At 39.4% G+C, this 20,490-nt stretch overlaps 1 protein-coding gene across 1 annotated transcript; it reads left to right on the forward strand.

The window, feature by feature from the left end:
* Positions 1-4,702: 4,702 nt before the first annotated feature.
* Positions 4,703-20,013, forward strand: SPARC (secreted protein, acidic, cysteine-rich). The gene is made up of 9 exons (XM_073073367.1): positions 4,703-4,819; positions 12,635-12,710; positions 14,075-14,236; positions 14,691-14,766; positions 14,992-15,107; positions 16,729-16,875; positions 17,408-17,610; positions 18,920-19,067; positions 19,624-20,013. The coding sequence occupies exons 2-9, from the start codon at positions 12,648-12,650 to the stop codon at positions 19,669-19,671; spliced, it is 963 nt and encodes a 320-aa protein (XP_072929468.1). The 5' UTR covers positions 4,703-4,819; positions 12,635-12,647; the 3' UTR covers positions 19,672-20,013.
* Positions 20,014-20,490: the final 477 nt, after the last annotated feature.

The raw sequence follows: 20,490 nt of genomic DNA on the forward strand, positions 1-20,490 counted from the left end.
AAATTTACTATTTCGAAATTTCCTCTGTTATTGTTAAGCAAAAATTCCTGGCGTTCGTCTTTAATCAATTTCCCAGAGGTTGTCAATTTGTCCTGTTTATATTATTTGATTCACGTCACTTCGATTCCATGTTGGAATACCATAATCGTGTGTTATTTTTTTTTATAACGAACGTTCGGTAAGAACGAAGCTACATCATAATGTACGTAAATAAAATAGAAAAACGTACAATTAAACATTAAAAGAATAGCAATAAATTTGCGCGCCATATGAATACAGGCGCGCAGAGTGATACATCTGGATAGGTATCTCATGATTTCTAGTGAATAGATACTTGCTAGCTAATACTATATACTTCCATACCATGTAATTTTGCCTACGTCTATCATAAAGCAAAATTTCAAAAATGTTTAAATAGGTTATTGTACCCCTAAAAATAAATAATTACAATTCTATATGATACACCCGTAAACGATTGGAGTAATTTGTGATACGCTCCATTACCATCGAAATCGCCCCTCCCTTTATTTAGAATTGCTACGAATCCCAGCCTACGGAGACGCGCCGTGCGTCGTATCGAATATCGCAGTAATGTACGTCGTAAGAGAGTCAGGCTGGAGACAGACTCACCGTAAATTTCCAGTGTAGGATGTAGTAGCCGGGGCTCGCTCGCCACACCTGCGCCGGCCACACCGCCGCGCACTGCAGGGGCATCGAGTAGATTCAATCAAAATCAAATCAAATGTTTATATCCAAAATAGGTTCTTTACAGAGCACTTTTTGAAAGGTAATACAACTACCACTACTTCACAAGATGTTTCGTTATGGAGAAGAAGCGGCGAAAGAAACTCCATAACACACAATTTTTTTAAAAAATAATTGTGTTTCGATTGCGAGTCTTCTTCGTATGCTACATTCGCACGCTCGCCAGGTGGCGCTGCGGGTGTATCGCGCGAGCCTCCATATTATTCTGCTCGGATTTCGGTCTAGAACGCTGAATTGTTTCGCGAGCATGACAAAGTTATTACTTTCTGGCATAAAATTCGATCGAATTATTCGTAAAGATGTTCAATGTAAGTTAGGTTTTCCGCCTCGGGACGTTACCGCCGGCTTCTGACATCCGTTTGTCGCTTCGCAACGTTATCCTAACCCGATATTCTGACTTATTAAATATTTGATAATGATGTTAACTTAACCCAGTCGACGCCGGCTAGCGTCCCGAGTCGGTCGAAGTTAATTAATACTAAAAGATAAATAGAAATGTCTTCACTGTATGTAAATAGATATTCGCGGAGAACGCCCTCGGACGCCGGCCGCGAGGCGTTCCCACATATAAATAACATATTTGTATTTAAATTGTGTATGTTACGTGTCGGTCGCAATAATTAGATGTTGATGCAATGTCCTTATGCATTTAGTGTGTGCGGTAACTGACGAGTGGCGTGTATGCAGTAGTCGACACGGCTCAACCGCCCCGCTGTACTCTATGGAAGATGCTCGCACGGAAAGCTCTCTTACCTATATAACGTTACAAACTTAATTATTAATTATTCGATTTATTTACATTAAAACCAACATTAGACTTTAAATTACAATATGGCACGTCAACGTCCGATATTATTTAAAGTAATCCAAGCATAATAAAGGTTATATTGCCATTATATAGGTGGTGAGCTTACCGTGCGTAGCGATTGCTTGTCCCTTTGGTACGTAACACCACCTATTGTTCGTCCCGGGGAAAGTGTTGATGTTATTTATATGATTACGTTACTCTATTACTGCGTACAGCGTCGACAACGATCCGAACTGTATTATATTGTAAGGATTAGTTCATTAAATTGGCAGTGACTAGTATTTTTTATTCAATCTTTGTCATGTATTTATATCGTCTTCTTTTTTTTATTCGGTATGATTATAATTTTTAATGATTATAAGTAGATTAACAGAATTATGAATTGTAAGGTTGTAACGTGGCGGCGACGCGTCTCTCGGCACGTCACTTCGGCTTCCAATGTAACAAGGTCTTCTACCTCCGAATACATTAAAATCTAATTGACAATAATCTTCCATTTTTGTGTATCTCAATAATATGTAACTGTTCACGCCCGAGCCGTGCCGGGGCGCGCCGCCGGCGGATTTAGTAAGCTCTCGTTTTCGAAAAATTACATGTATGTACTTATTTATTGTAAATACTCCCAAATGGAGGACGGACATCGAGTTTACGTTCGCAAACTACATCCCTCTCATCCGTTCAAGGTAAACATATTACTGAACAATAAATTAAGGGCTAGTTACGGTGCAATCTGTGTAGTACTCGCGGCCTCGCGAAGTCTGATCTCGTTGCCACGACTTGAATATATGACGATCATGAAGTATATACCATACGACTTTTATATACAATTTTAAAAACTTCATATTTTATTCTTATTATGGAGACTAGTGCACTATAGCTACCTCATGCCAGGGCCTTTGATGAGTTATAATATGTATATTAACATAGTTTTTACGTACATTGTTAAATTGTATATATTCTTATTATATATAGATATATATTCAACTATAACTTGTAAGTCTTTCTACATATTGGGACATTAATTATTACGAAAATCGCTTACAATTTTGTTTACCCAGTTTATACCAGTTATACGTGTAATCAAAGAATATTAAATCCTCTGTCGGGTCGGTTCTCACCCTTATAACACGTATATCAGATAACTATAATAATAATAATTAAAGTGATATCCACCATAGTAAACATAGAAACCATATTTATAATTTAAGTACATAATATAACAATATCAATGCCTTGGTAACTGAGCACAGATGTTGCCACCGTTCATTTATTAAGTTTATGAGGCGAGTGTACAGAGATTGCACCGTGCCGGCCGCCGCAGCCGTCACTGCCAGCCGGCGCCGCCGCCGAGCCCGCCAGCCTGAACGATCCACCAGTCGATTCGAGGCATTCAAATGTTTATAGTGTAATGCGTTACACACACAAACTAACCAAATAGACTCCTAAATCAACACTTGTTCTCGTTTGTATACTAATCGATTTCACGCCTACAAATATATTATTGTGACCGTAAACGAACCGAGCCAATCAGCGCGAACTTGTCCGCTGCCTATCGCAGAATTCGCAGACTTATCGTGTGGAAAGCTATCGGTTATTAGAAGTCTATTTAGTTAATTTGTTTGTGGTTTTACACGTACGTTATACATCCGTCTGTATTTTGGTTATCGTTATTTTTACATAAAATTCCATAGTAAATGACGTTTAGTATTAGAATGTTGACTAAACGTGGTCAGTGATCTGAATTGCAAACCATAAAATCTTATGAATATATTCTAGTTACTTTAATAGTTACACCCACGTCAGAAACCTAATTGATACCTATTATTTAAAATAATTTGTATTTGTGCTACAATGAATGCACAGTTGACCACAATGTTTAGTGATCATTCTAGTGAGATCGAGGGCAGCATCCCGTGCCGCCCGCACCCCTCGGACTCGTGTTATATGTTTATGCCATCCTACGAAAGAATTTATTTTTACAAACGAATCGTTCGAATGGGGTCTAAGGTTTGTGCAGAAGAGATTTTTTTCGATAAAGTGTTATCAAGTGCAGTGAGCGGCGGAGGCGCTGCCGCGGCGGCGCCGACGCGCACGTACTGCCCTCTATAATAGAGATGTACTTTTTGTAACAGCCATGTGTTTTATTTACAACAAACCCTTTACATAATCCTTTTCTTATGATATAACATACATACATTCACCTTATACATTATAAACCGAAGAATATTCTATCTTAACAACATTGTCTATTTACACATAAAATACACATTTATACTGAATATTAGTAAATTAAAATTTAATTATGCTTAATACTTAAAGAAGTGAATGCTTAAAGAATAAGGTATTGAGGGCAAATCTTTTAATTGCCAAAAAATGACTGATATGCGAGTCTTAACTGTGGGATAGTTTTTTTACCAGCGGTTGTAGGTTAAGTGATAGATACCAAACAATTTTATCAATAAACTTGTTATAGAATATGGTTATAAGTCAATTAATATAGACACAGACAATGACTCTTCCATAAAGTATCCATACGCATTGAATTTTATTAAAATTTTAGGCATTCACACTGGCTAATGTCCTCCCTCCATCCTAATCTCTGTTAGTGGGATTCAGATTCAAATGACACACATCCGGCACTAAAGGGTTAAAGTAATTTGAAACATTTTAGGATAGTATATAATAAGAATATATAAAGTCCCTTCAATTACTTATGCTTTAAAAACCTGCTCTATAGAAATAGTCTTGGTCTAGCTGTATATCACTAGGTAGTGTCAAGTGTCATACTTACCACATACAAAGACAAGTGAGTAGGCAAACAGTTATATTTGGGTACCCGGATCAATATATGACATTTGATCCTCGAATTTGTTGGAATACTACGACTTCTTGAAAGCATCCCTTTACTAATTTTAGTAAGAAAATTGGCATGTACAAGACCAAAAATGAATAGTTTCAACTTTTAATTGTTTCATCACTGTGGCTTCAATTCATGTATAAATTTTGTTGCTAGTAATTAATTACAATTATTAACAGTGATCTATTATCATCTTATATGAGGTAAGAAGTCCAGACTTTATTTAGCCTAAAAGTTAACCAAAGTAAATTCATGAATTACACAGTGGTATGTACTGCTGACACAGAATAGCGGTGAGCGATAGTGTCCGCGCGGGCGCAGGCGGCAGTCGGCCGCGCGACCCCGACAGCGGAGCACCCGGCGTCCAGTCCAAAGCAGGCGCGCTATCGGTGAGTTACACGTTATTTTTTTACAAATTACATCAATCACTATATTATATTTTATATACTGATAAGATGTTTAATTGTCGTTTAAAAATAACCGATTATTATTTAGGTACAGAGATAATTATACAAATAAAATTTATTGAATTAATGACAATTATTATTCCAAATTTTTGTAAAATATGTAATAAGATGATACAAAAAATGTTTCACAATACTCACTTATATAATAAAGTTCGATGCATAGAAAAGCTTACAGCTCGAATACGATCGTATAAAGTTCCACGATTTAACTGCGTTCATTGCACTTCCGTTTGTAAGCTCATAAAAAAACTTTATTTTGCATACCATATTTGTGTTCTGTATTTTAGTTTTTTATAGATTAAATATTGAAAAGACTAAATAGGATTAGTACTTGTTATAAGAATGCATACTATTAGTAACAGCAGTATGCATTTTTAATAATTATAGTAATATGCTGATCTAATTTGAGACTAACCATTATTATGGAATGTTGCGTATTCCAAAAAATGTGAGTCCGATACATGGCCGATACCCCAAAAGCAACATCATCTTTTGTTTATTCTTTTTAGTTATCTTACGGGACCGGTTTGAGGAATTCCCGTTCCTGGAATTTCGAAAAAGGACCAAAAGTTAATGTTGGTCTAACTCATATTCCGAGCTTATGTGTTGTGCCGCGTGGTCTAAAATATTAAAAATTTACATTATTTTACAAGCATACATAATGTTAATGGTAAGACCGGTTCAGTTTAGGTATGAAAATGTTCTGAAACCTAGCTTATTAAAGAACAATAAAAATGTACCTGAATGGGAAACAGTTAAAAAATAAATTGTAGTCTTGGTTAGAGCAAAATAGGTGGATATGTTATTTATTTTATTATTTATGTAAACTACGGCTAGTGGTAAGCGACCATGCATTTTTACTAATGTAAAAGAGACACTGTCGCCCATGGATACATTCATACATATTCATAGGTCTAGAGGACATGTACGTATTTAGGTAACTGTCTTATCATGTCATTTATCTAAGAACTCGGGAGTTTATCGTTGTTGCTATAAAAGCAATAATTGGTTTGAGTCGTACCACAAATAGTTCGAGCACCTTCAGAATTTATTATTAAAACACGCTAAGAAGTTGGTAGATTGTTTACTTAAGCTGTACTTGGCGAGTCGTCATCAAGTGCTACGTCGTGCATTCTCCGGCCGCGCATTGTTACCACTCATATCTTTAGGCATTCTGGTGTTTCATCGATAAATATTTTTGATCGATTTTATCATTCCTTACTCATGCCCACGAGGTAATTTGTTGTAAGATTTTAAATACCACCATAAAAACACCCTCTATAATCCATAATAGGTACCTATCTATAGACATAAAACTTTAGCTCAATCATAACGGGCTCATGGACATGAGTATATGAGTATAGACATACTGCCATACATTATTGGGTGCGACAGCATCGCAGTCATCACATCTAGAACAAAGTTTTTTGTTGTAAGCTCTCCTTAACATTTTATTTAATACTCTTCTTCGAGTATGCTTAATTCATTACTACTGTTCGGATATCTGTGAATTCAGAGACCCACCTTCCATTTCCTAAGAATCTATGTTATGCAGATTAAGCTTTCTAAAGATTGATGGAAATCATCTCCGTATTTGCAACTTTTTTAAATAAACTTTTCTGAGAACTTTATCACAAATTGCTTCCAAATACAAATATGACCTTTGACATAATAATCTTGGGCTACATTAATTTGATATCTATGTATAAACATTCAGATTCGAATTATAATTATAATTACATGCAATATCTAAACCGAGAAGCAAAACGTGACACAAAAAGCTGTTTTTTATATTTTTATCAGCGCGGGGTCGCGGCTATCGGCGGACACGATAACCGCCTTCCGTCCGCGCGAATACGTTGCGTTGCTCGGGCGATTCGCAGCCTCTGCGCCCTCTCTATGTGACCCAATTTTGAGGAGATTACTGATTACTATGCGGCTAACTGCCTCTGGTATCTTAGCGAATTGTTATTTGATATTAGGAATGGGGTTGTAGATAACGAGGTTTCTTTGTTAACCAGTCTTTAGAGATCATTGACATCTCGGAGCTCCAGGAAGCACATCTGAAAAAAGATCCTTTTTGCACTATGCTTTGCTCAACTCTTAACCTTTAGGACTCCTATACTGATTTGTTTTGTTAATAGAAATCAGTAATTGGCAACGACTTAACCAATTATCATGAGTACCTTTTTTTTTTTTTTTTTTTTTTTTTTTTTTTTTTTTTTTTTTTTTTTTTTTTGTTACGAGGGGGAAACCTTCAAAAGGTACCCTGTGCCGTGGGAGCGGCACGGGGTTATGTGGGATTCTTACCGCACTAAAACCCCCCCGGTGGCCGTCCTCTGCGCTGCGTAGAGGACTCCGGGATCTCCAGAGGAACGCAACCGGAGTCCTCTTAGCGCGTTGCCCCATCGGGCTCCTCCCAGGTGAGCGTGACGCTCGCCACACCGTCTGGTGTGCACAACGGTATGCGACCACACATACCGCCGTCCTTCCCGGGGTCGCTGTCCGGGCGGTTCGAGCTCCCACTCTTACGACCCGCAACCCCGGAAGCCCCTTTTAGTCGCCTCTTACGACAGGCAGGAGATACCGTAGCCCTATTCTGGTCCCGGAACTACAGGGACCCCGCGCCGGTGGGCGTTATGTACGCCCGCGGCGACTCCTCCTCCGAGCGGGTTCAGCGCGCTCCCTAGCTCGCTCGGCGTCTTCCTTCGCGGACATGACTATGTCGCAAAAGGTGATCATGCCCTCCCAGGCTTCGCTGCGCTGAACCATCGCCCCAACAATGGCCGCTGGAGACAGGTCCGGTCCCACTTTTGACACGAGGATCCGCCGCTGAGACTCCCACGCTGGGCAGTACTGCAGCGTGTGCTGTGCGGAATCCTCGTGGTGCCCGCAATGATGGCACTGGGCCGTCTCTTCCCTCTGTATCCTATTCAGATACTCACCGAAACAGCCATGTCCGGTGAGTATCTGGGTCAACCGGAAGGTGACACGACCTTTGGCAATGAGCCAAGCCCGAAAGTTCGGTACGATAGCATCGACCACCCGTTGGCGTATGTTACGTGGTTCCATTAGCCGATCTCGCCAGCACCTCAGAGCGCGCCACCTGGCTCTCCTCCGAAGCACTTCGACCGTTTCTTCAGTGAAGGGTTCAGTCCTCTGACGGAGGACGCGGATCTTATTAAAGACCCGTGCATCCATATCCGCCAGAATGTCCAGGGGCGGAAACCGCCCCAGGACTGTCGCCGCCTCGTACGATATGGTGCGATACCCCCGGGCGACTCTGATCGCGATCTTACGTTGCGCGGAGTTAATTTTCCGCGCAAGGCGCCGGCAGCCAGACAACCTGTCCGACCATACCGGCGCACCGTAGAGCGCGATCGAGCGTATCACACCCGCGCAGAGGCGGCGGACCTCTTCCCTTGGTCCCCCGAGATTTGGCAGCAGTCTGTGCATTGCACCCGCTACCTTATGAATCCGGGGGACGAGACGATCAAAGTGCTCGTTGAAGCGCCAGCGGCCGTCCAGTGTTAGGCCAAGGTACTTCATGTACCCGCCTATCCGGACGTCCGTATCACCGACACGCACTGAGGTCTCAGCTGGTACGACACTCGGCCTGCGGCCGTGGAACCACATCGCCTCGGTTTTATGGGACGCTACCTGCAGGCCCAACCTGTGGATATTCTCTATGACGCGTGCCACCCCGAGCTCTGCTAGCCGAACCGTCCTACTGAAACACTCCCCTTCAGTAAGGATGAGGGTGTCATCGGCATAGCAGACGATGTTCACTCCATCCGGGAGCACCGTTCTCAGCACCGCGTCATAAGCGATATTCCACAGCAATGGACCCAGTACCGAACCCTGCGGTACCCCACGCACGACGCTCCTCTCGCGAACGCTCCCATAACGGCCTGGGAATCTGATGCGTCTGTCCGACAGATACGCCTTCAGGACATTCCGCAAATAGGAAGGCACCTGATGGACAGACAGCCCGTCTATAATCGAACTCCAGGGTAGAGAGTTAAAAGCGTTGAATATGTCAAGGCTAACCGCCAGGACTACTCTACCCTGGGAGATGGCCTGCTCTGAGAGCGTGCGGACACGGAGGATCGCGTCGACAGTCGAGCGCTACTGCCGGAAGCCGAATTGGTTTTCAGACAGGTCCGGGCCGTGGCATGCAAGATGCTGGCTAATCCGAGCGGAGATGATCCGCTCGAATAGCTTGCCCGCCTCGTCCAACAGGCAGATGGGTCTGTACGCTGATGGAGTATCATGAGTACCTAATGAAAAAGCATTGTCATGAGTACCTAAATGAAAAAGCAAATGGCTATTACAATGGGATCATTTAACATGGGAAATAAAAATAAAATAAAATTTTATACAATAAAATTATCACTAACAAAAGCCAACATGCAATAATGTTATATGTGTAGGTCCGATACCACACATACGAAATTGGACGACGATTCAACGATGGAAGCTAGTTCCTAACTAAGTAATGACTAAAATAGTTTAAAAACATTATTATATTCTCGTTACAATCGGGTTTAGGTATGATTTTCAGAAGTCGTAAACGGCAGGTTTACAGCGGCCGCCGGGGCCCGCGCGACACACATCGCGGACTCGGTCACGAGGCCGCTCGCCGGGTTATCGCATACAATATTCGATGTTTAAAAATATTCGTGACGTCCATCTTAATTATTCATTGTATCATTACACAGAGATTATATTCTAAAATTATATAATACGCAATAGGTACATAGGAATATTAACCATAGCTTTATTTTTATGTAGGTATGTGCACAAGATATAGGTAGTTATTGTCCTCTGTGGAAGCTGTTTTAAATTTATTAATAAAGTTTGTGGGTCGATTTTAATCGGAAGAGCTTGTTTTAACTGTATATATTGATATGTATAGAGAGATTCAATTCAGAAAAGAAAACCTTTAAACACTCGTCGAGGAATAAAGACCCTTCGTGCGCGCAGCTTTACAAAGCTTCGTTCGCAAAGCGCAGGCAATGTTTATTCATTGGCCAGCTGCGCACGCGCATTAAATCACGTTCAATTGCAACAAATAGTCCACTAACTTATTGAATTATTACTTTGTCACTGAACGTGTTAACTAGTCTGTTATTGATATATTGTTATGTTTTAAAGTAGATCAAACCATTTGTCACTATGCAGAAGTCATGGTGTTTTACAATGTTAACATAATAATATAAATTGAATGTGACTCGGAAATGCTTACACATTAATATAAATACTTATTACCTTACATATTACAGGTGATGTCTACTTATAATTTGTTCCTATATGATTCCACTAAGATCATTGTCCTGCATATTACGTATGGAGATACGTAGAGTCAAATTCTATCAACTGTTCTCATATCCAATTTCATCTTAGATGAACTATTTTATGCTAGAAGCATCGAATAGGAATTTAACTTGAAAATCGCTTAGGTATATAAAACTTTTTCAAAGTATTTATAGTCAGCAAAGCCGTTGGCCAAAGCTGCTGGAGTTGCCAATATCCATATGAAAGGGCGTTGAAGTGATCACTTAGATCAAGTCAGACAGCTTATTTGTTAGATAATTTTAAAACGTGTGACACTTTCCTTTAAAATGTTGTCAATGTCGGGTCATAGTATAGAAGCAGAACTGTAGCGGGCCGTGACTAACTTGCATCGTATTAAAATGAGGTAACACTTGAGCATATTTAGGTCAATAGAAACGAATGGCCGCAATATTATCGGTCAGTGCCATTAATCGCCGCCAATTTATCGCGAACAGATCTTCTTTCTTCTGCACGGAGGACTAGATAAATAGGTCGTGAATATAGATGCTATGATGATTGGACTAACAATTAGTCCAGTCCATATTTGTGATGCGCTTTTTTAAAATATACTTACATTTAACAATATCGTACATGTCATTATTATGAGAATGTTGCATAACATCTACTGTTATAGAAAGTATTGTGATTTCAAGAAATGCCTACTGTAAATTTTCTTCACAATTCGTTAAAAACGAACATTGAACGTAGTTTAGGCATTTTGTTACCTAGATCTAAAGCATGGTATATAATTTATTAAACTCCTTATATATTTACCGCAATTTTACATGGGCTACATAAATTAGGTATTACGACGTAACTGACAGATTGAATTGAAAGAAACATTGTGCTCTTCGCCACCGGTGTCCTCGTAGCTTCTAGTAGGTACATACGGATGATGTAACCATCCTCTTAAATATTCAGTGATAAAATAACGCTTAATTATTGATTTTGGTTTCAAAATTTGCGAATGAAAACTCGTGTACCTATGTTATATCACGTTTACACGCTGGCCAAACTTCTAGAAACCCTCACAAATTCAAACACGTGTTTGTAGAGTAGATATTTGTAGAAGTCTGGAGTTTGCAGTAGGTCCTTTAATCTTCTATTAACTACTATCAGATTAGCATAGTGTTACCGTATTAGAAAAGGTAGCTGTTATAAAATCGGAAGATTCAATTTTATTAATACGTGGTAGATATAATGTTTATGGACACAGCATATCCTGGCATATACGTTACATTCTACGAACGAGATAAGCAGATGTAGGATGAAGTCATCGTCGCTGATGGCGGGCGCAGGCGGCTCCATTCGCACGTTACTGCTCCCGACTACTGGGTGTTACAAATATTGCAACTCTGCAAATGTGCCGTATTTATCAGGATTCGCTTAGTCATATGACATAATGTCATGAACCTCGCATCAAGTTACGCGTTAACGGCACTGTAATGTAGGTATTACATTACAACATCTTAACATGGATTGACATTCCATGTATAATTAGAACTCAGTTCAGTAGATTTAAACATTCCAGAGATTGTTGTACAATATCAAATTAATATTACTTAGGTCCGTAATAAGTGATGTATTACATACGTTCTTAGATGCTGAATTAGTATAATTTCAATACTAGTATGCATATGTATGCAGATGATACTTAAAACAGAAGTTAGTGTAGGTATAGGTATGTACCTACACTAACTTCTGTTTTAAGTAAACACCTGTATCTACCAAAAAATAATTACCAGAAAATAAAATTATTATTTGGGTATCTCCTCCATCATGATCGAACCCGGATCGGGTGCCTGATAAGGACGTTATGAACAATCTAGAGTTGGTAAATTAAATTACCAGGTGCATTAAAATATCTTACTTAGTAAGTTTCTACTATTCAATATTTTCTCGATACGTAGGTAAGTATCGAATAGCGTTGGCGCCGCATGCTCAGTGTTGTGTTACAGATTCATTGACAATTCCATGAGGTTGGTTGTCGAGAAGCGCGCAATCAGCAGGTCGCCAGGTCGTTGGCGGGGCGATGCCCTCACGCGCCGGTCGCGCAGGGAAGCTCCGATAGAGCCTGCCCTCCTGAATGACATGCGATTTATGCTTTCGCTTTCGAATGCCTTACTTCTACAGAATTCATAAACTGAAACAAGTAGGAATCTCTTAAGCGTGGTCTAACTGAGTTTTACGAGTGGTTTGAAATGTTGTGTGCAGTTACTATTATACTAGCCTAGTTTCTCGGACTTAACTCTATAGTTTAAACAAACATAGCACCATCAAATATCGGCTTTATGGTTCTGAAAATAACTGTACGTGGTTACGGATGAGCTTTTCATAGACTTAGAGAGTTTATATGCTGGCTGGGTTTAATAAACCTAATGCAACATAATCTTGTTCCAGACTGGTTGTGAAGATGAGGGGAAATTTGTTGGTGCTGGCCGTCCTGGCCGTGGTGGTGTGTTCCACTGAAGCGGTGGTAAGTGTATGACAAGAATTGGTTTTAGCACATAAAAACCTCGTTTTAATGTTCTCATCGGGCGCAAATTTCCTGGCATAGTTTGAAAACAGTATCGATCAGCGCTATTGTTGATTGAAACCATCATAAAAATGGACAATGGACATTTCCTTTGTTTATAAAATGCGATTATTACTCACCATCTTTTCACCATTTAAATAAATAATTAATTGTTTACCAAAACTTGTACAAATTTAAATAAAATTATACCTATATTTCGAACTGCCGATGCCTACTACCCTTTCATACAAATTCATAAATAAATAAGTTAAATATTTCAATTCAAAATTTGAATACGTTTTGAAATATGATAAATTGCAATAGGAAACTTATTTTTTGTTACAATAGGCCTAATTAATTGCGTATATTTGTTGATACGCTATTTTTTGGTTGACGCGGTTGTTATAAGCAACTCTGGGAGATTGAATTTGCATAAAATTAAATATATCGTGATTTACTTCGCTGACTTATCTCAGAACTTAGGAATCATCAATAAATGGGTATTTGAACCCTCAATGAAGCATAGAAGTAAAAAAAGAATTAAATGAAAAAATGCCTTGTAGGTACCCAGTTGGTAGTTAAATACTCAATGTGGTTACAGAAGTTAATATCAATGGAGTTACAATTTTTTGTAGTTTATCAAAAAAAGCTTTTCAATTTTAACATTTTTAACACTGGTAGTTGTAAGGTCCCGCAAAAATAAAAAAAATGTAAACTAGGACAACCATAGATATATTATCCTACTGACGTAGGGACAACAGTCGGCATGACGTTTTCTGCGATAAGTTCCCTTTTAGCTCAGTAGTTGAAAGTTTAATTTAAGTAATTTGAAGTCATGTTTTATTTCCGGCGCGTCCTCGCAAACATGGTTGCATAGAACGATCGCCAAGTAATTAACCGTTGTAACCGCGCATTATGTAGTTTTTGAAAGTACCATGCATAGATAAGTAAAGATTACTCCACAGACCTGTATTTGTTGTGGATTACTAACTCCTAACAGGAAAATGTAACCAGTTTTGACAATTGAAATTGTCACTCTCATCTATTTTCGGCTTTGGTAAATATTTAAAAATTGTAGTTTTTAGATCATTTACGAATGAAACTATATTTCTCCGCACTTTTTCTTCGATTTCGTGTTTTTGCACCACCAAATGCACGTGTCGACATTGTTCCGCGTAAATTACACCATGACGGCCATTAAATGGCTGACATATTTGTTAGCCGTTTAAGCCATTGAATGGTTTCCTCCAATTACAAGGCGGTGAGATATGTATACTAATCTATGATACAATGCAAGCATCCTAAGCTTAGGTTGTGATTCGTAGCGTCGCCGCCACCGTCGGCCGCGCGTGACGACGACGACGGAGCCGGCCATGCTGGCGGCGGCGCGGCTGTTCCCGCCCGCCGCCGCCGCGCGCCGCGGGGACGTCGCCGACGAGCAGCTCGAGATGGCCATGGCCGAGCGACGCGACGAGAAGAGATACCAGGTTACCACGTTGTTTACTACTAATTGAAGATGCTAGAACACTACGGAGGTTGACTGTGGAGGCTCTACCGTCACACCTGTTTCTGCATCATAACAGCAACGTTAAGCACGGTGTTCCGCTTTGAAGATTGGGGTATTGTAGACATATCCATCCGGTGTGTTTCAACACTTAGTCCTCAGAGGTCAACGAATACGTTTATGTAGTCAACCTCAGATATGTATCGAATCTTGGCCGGACTTGATAGCAAATGTCAGTGGGCAGCAATAGCTGCTTACCATGATTTTGACCACATGCTTGTACTTCAATAAAAAAAAAGAATTGGTCAATCATTACAGAGAATATGAGGATTTGTTATTGATGCGACCTTAATATTATCAGCAGCTGCTTAAACCGCTACCGTTCGAGCGACTGATAGTGGTTGGAACCGTGTTCTTATAATTTTGTTTTCTTGCAGGAAGCAGAAAAAGCTCGCGTAAATGAAATTTTAAATGGAAATGATGAAGATGGCGGTGAAAATGATTTCTTAGATGGTGAGAAATAAAGTAAATTGAATTCTTACTACCATACAAGGGCATATATTATAATGACGGGGTAGAGACATCTGCATCCCTCCTAGCATAAATCAAAAACCTTTTCTCTCGCTGAAAATATTTCAACGCTACTACTATAGAGTGGGAGCCTCCCTTAACAATGTTGCATGTTATATGATACTCCGCTATTGTGATGCCGTGATCATAACGTGATGTGTTCTCCAGACCCGTGCCTGAAGGTGCACTGCAGCGCGGGCCGCGTGTGCGAGATCGACGAGCACGGTGACGCCGTCTGCAACTGCATCAAGGAGTGCCCATACGAAACTGACTCCAGGCGCAAGGTCTGATTCACGTTTTATTTCTCCTTCTAATTCTTTGTATTCTCATAATCATCATCATCATCATTATCATCAACCCATTATTGTCGCACTGCTGGGCACGGGTCTCCTCTCAGGATGAGAAGAATTGGCATCATGACAAATTTTGAAAACCCGTTTTAATGTACGTACATGTCTACTGATTCCAAAAATCGTATTATATCTACAATAAATTCAGTACCTATTCACGAAAATAATAACATATTTATATACTTATTCAGCGAGAACACGCTTCCGGGTGTCATGGCGTCCGTTGGTGACGTCACATTAGAACATCCCATACAAAAATTCAAGCAATTCAATGACACACCCAAAAATGACGTCATTCGCCGATAAGCGTTTCAGACAAGATGGCTGACTGCAGTATTTTATACTTTCACTTTATTGAAAATATAATAAATCTTAGTGTTTTTTAAACTGGGTCTTTTTTGAGATTCCTTACAATATATTGTTTTTAGTCAAATCATTTATTCTTTGTTTTTTTAATACTGTCATCATGCTTATTAGGCCACAACTTAGAAATCCTTTATAAGGCCAGGCCTTTATAAATCTTTCAAGTATACAGGTCTCCTCACGATGTTTTCCTCCACCGTTTTAATGCAAATAATAATTAATTTCTAATACGCACATAATTTTGAAAAATCAGAGGTGCGTGTGCTTGGGATTTGAACCTCGGCCCCCTCGATCGAAAGGTAGAGTTTCTTAACCACTAGGCTATCACTTTTGCTCTCTTCTTACTCATAAAGCCTATCGAACCAATCTTGGTCACCATTCTCTAATGCCTAGACTAAGTAGATTATATAAGGAATTAACCTTGAAGGATCAAACTATAGATTTGTTTAGTGACAATCTATCTGAATTTAAAGTTAAAATTTTAAAAATACTTAATAATACTACTGTGTAAACACTACATTTATATTATGTAGCATATTAGTCTCCATCATCATTTGTAATCAACTACTTGTAATTTCTTTTTATTTATTTTTGTATAAAATATAATTAAACGCTAAAAGCAACTGTACTAGCTACCTATTGTATAAGCACTTACTATTTTGCATGTTGTGACTACCTGTAAATGGAAATATGTGTACTAAGCTATATTACTTAAGAAAATAACATTGTCAGTCATGAATAACATATAGTTCTGTTGGTAGTCCTTAAAATAAATAAATAAATAAATAAATAAATAAGTGTTTAGGTTAGAATTCTTATACTAAGCTACTAATCCTTTGTATTCTGTACGACCTACAACTTTTTTGAATGACAGAATCTCAGGTTTCGCGTAATTATATGTTAGGATAATCTCGCCACGTTCAATCAAAATGGTTCCTGTGAGTAGCTAAGTACTCTACGACGACTTTACCTACCTAAAATGTATATTAGTGCGCGTAAAAAGTTTTATTGCAAGTAAAAGCATTGCCTACACTGTCACCTCTCTCATTCTGTGTTTCCAGCAGTTAGACAGTAATGTGTTACCGAAAAATCATAACACTTGAATTGGTTTGCGCAAAAAGTTTTAATGACAGTGTTGTATTAAAACTTTTTGCGCTTTTTGTAGATACATAACACACCGCCGTTGTTGTAGGTGTGCACGCACGACAACGAGACGTGGACGTCGGACTGCGAGGTGTACCGGCAGCGCTGCCACTGCCTGGACGGCTCCGACCTGTGCCGCGGCCCGCAGTACCACCACGTGCAGATCGAGTACTACGGCGCCTGCAGGGAGATGCCGGTGCGTCACCGACACTTTGCTCTAGCGTCACCAAAACTTTACACTCGCGTCACCAAAACGTTACTCTCGCGTCACCGACGCTTTACCAAATCGTTACTTTCTACAGCTCCATTAGATTCGGGAAAATTTGATTCAAAGTTTATAACTTGCATATAAGATTTAAATTTCTGATTGGGTTGTCATTTTAAAATGTTTAGAAAATATGCTGCCGGTGGGTTTTTTTCTTTTACATTTTTTTTTAAATTATAGGGAGTTATAAATAATAATAATAATTACTTTATTGACATAAGATTGTAAGAACATTTCAGAAGTTTGAAGTATCTGGTTCTTAACTTAGTCGAAACTGTTTTAAGAACCAGCGTCTTCTCCCATTTTCGAGTAATAATATATCACTTACATCTGCAGACACATTACGTTTAATTCCCATTCATTTATCGATAATCGAAATGTCGCACTGAGAAGTTTCACTTCCCAAAGTATTTAGTCACAACATGTTTATACACGTTGTGACGGTGTGTGTGTGTGTGCGCAGGAGTGCTCGGAGAGCGAGATGGCGGACTTCCCGCGGCGCATGCGCGACTGGCTGTTCAACGTGATGCGCGACATGGCGGAGCGCCGCGAGCTGTCGCCGCACTTCACGCGCATGGAGCGCGAGGCCGAGAACAACCTCACGCGCCGCTGGACCAACGCCGCCGTCTGGAAGTGGTGCGACCTCGACGCGCACGACAACGACAGGTACGCCTCGGCCGCACGCTCCGCGCCAAGCTGCTAGTCCGCTCTGAAGTTGTTGCGAGCAGGTGTAGTCATACAAATTCCTATGGCGACGCGATTCATTTATATATTTAGAACGGACTAGCAGTTTACCCACTGGTATAACAGATAGATTGTCTTCTAAATTCCTAAGTAGTATAACAGGTACATAAAGTAGTACTTGTGCTTCCGAGGAACGACGTGTTTACCGATTCGTTTATGTACCGTTTCTGTCATACACAGGTCGTATGAGCCGTCCATCTTAATTTTGAAAAGCATAGTAAAAATGGCAACACATTTGTGATCGACTTTAGATAAAACCCCTATTTTATAACATGTTTATACAGATCCATGTCTGTCAGTCAGCACTTAACATCAGATAGACTATTGTTGATGGACGTGTTTATTTGTTACCTCAACCTAAAAAAATACTCCCAGTAACACATTTATAGCCAATCTCAGGTGGGACTCAAAATCGTGTACTCAACAGTTATGAAATCTTTATATATATATTTCTTATGTGCGTATGTATGTCACTGAAAAGGTTTATTTAATTATTTTTTAATTCGTAAGTAGTTATAGAATCGGAAACTATGCACATGATCAAGTGATGATCTTTAGCAAAGTTGTTGTCCAAGAGCCCACGAGGGTTTGGGAGTTGGTAAGACCAATTTTCGACAGATGGCACCACTGTCATTCCAATGCAGGTACAAATTTTCCGTTTTATATATGTCATATTATTTCTTTAAAATGCGGGCGAAGCCGCGGGCACCGTTTTATTGTAAAATCACTAATATCGATTAGATCCCTAATACCTTAATAGGTATTCATTAATATAACTGCTTACTCCTCAATTAGTGTGGTTCCACGAATGTATTGTTCAATGCGAAAGTAACCAGGTGTTACTGGAATTTCCGTTGAAGTGACCTTAACGACGTAGTTTTTAATTACAATTATAAGATTTCGGAGAAAACTGTTCAATTGACAACCTACCTGGTACATTTATAACAATTACTTATTATTAAACCATTTGCAGTAATTGCTTGTACTGTAGTCTGTAAGTAATTGTGACTTAAATTCATGATTTTTGAACATACTTTAGTTGAAGAATTAGATTTTACATTGGGCTATTTCTTATACACATACGAAGTAACTATACAATTAAATAGATAATAATAAAAATATTAATGTGCCAATATTCAAACCTTGACTTTACAATGTAAAGCTTATACGCTACAAGCACGCCCTATATCGTGTGCCTACTCCGACTGAAGCGTTAACGTTTCCTGCGCAGGTTCGTGTCCCGGCACGAGCTGTTCCCGATCCGCGCGCCGCTGATGGCGCTGGAGCACTGCATCGCGCCCTTCCTCGACCGCTGCGACGCCGACAACGACCACCGCATCACGCTCAACGAGTGGGGCGCCTGCCTGCAGCTGGACGAGGTGACACACACACGCACGCACTGACACACACACACCCGCGCTGACACACACGCACTGACACACACACACACCCGCGCTGACACACACACACACACGCACTGACACACACACACCCACTGACACACACACGCACTGACACATACACGCACTGATACACTTATGCACTGACACATACCCGCACTGACACACACACTAACTAACACACACACGCACTGACACATCACATACGCTCTAGCAACTTTTTGCCACTCCAAACAGATGGTGCCACATAATTCTCAATCACACTATCAACGTTTTCTAAACATCTTGTTTAAATCGAACGTAACATGGCGTAATACTCCCCAGTCGTGATCACCTAGTCCAGTCCTAGCCTAACGAAACAAATTTGTACGAATCGATTAATCTCTTACGAAAAATGACATGTATAAAACAATATTAATGAAGGAAATATAGAACTACACTGAATTGACCGAAATGCTAAAGGAAATGATTACTTATAAATATATAAATGCTGGCTATAAATAGTTATGAAAATAAATAATCCTGTTTGTTTCAGTACGACCTGGAGGACCGCTGCGACGAGCTCGTGGACGACGCCTCGTAGGCCCGCGCCGCGCGTCATACAAATAACTTCTTACAATCTATTTATCTAAGAATAGCGAACAATTTAGATAAACCTAATGTACTAGATTTATTTTTATACTAAGAAGTTTTACAATAATAATATACGATGGGCTGAATTTGTTTGAATAAATATCTCCTCATCGGGTTTTTCAACTCGTACCAATTGTAAAAGATATTAATCCTTACTCATTACTATTATTGTTTAAATATAAATAAATATATTTTTCCTATAAACTTCCAATTATTTGGTATTAAAATTAATTTTGTAAATGGCAATACTGTGATCATGCAACCAAATATTGAAATAAATACTTTAGATATACTTAATCGCTTTTTTCTTTGCCTCTAAACATTTACAAGATGACTGCTATTTCATTTGATTTAATTACATGATAGCATACCATTGGCGTCGAAATTGGGAACAATGGGACATAAATCAAACTATAGATACTGATGACATACTTGGGATGAAAATATATTTCCTACAAACAATATAATATTGCAATACACTCCATAAACATACTAAAATTTTGAGAATCTTATCGTACGTTATGGCTAATCTTAGAGTTTAATCAGGTTAGGTTTGTGCACACTAGAAAAAGTTACATGAGCACAATCATCATTCATCATAATAATCAACTCATGACGGGGATCAGGGTCCACCATATTAACCAAGTGCAAATTAATTCAATTAAGGAATTTAATACTCACAAAACTTCAGTTTGAAGTACAAGCATAGATACACTACTAATAAAGACGGTAGTATATCTATGAGTACAAGCCTGTGACCATCCTGTGA

The sequence above is a fragment of the Epargyreus clarus genome, unplaced genomic scaffold (genome assembly GCF_041222505.1).
Source record: "Epargyreus clarus isolate Ecla_fem2 unplaced genomic scaffold, WU_Ecla_fem_2.2 ptg000005l, whole genome shotgun sequence".
Classification (NCBI taxonomy): Eukaryota; Metazoa; Arthropoda; class Insecta; order Lepidoptera; family Hesperiidae; genus Epargyreus; species Epargyreus clarus.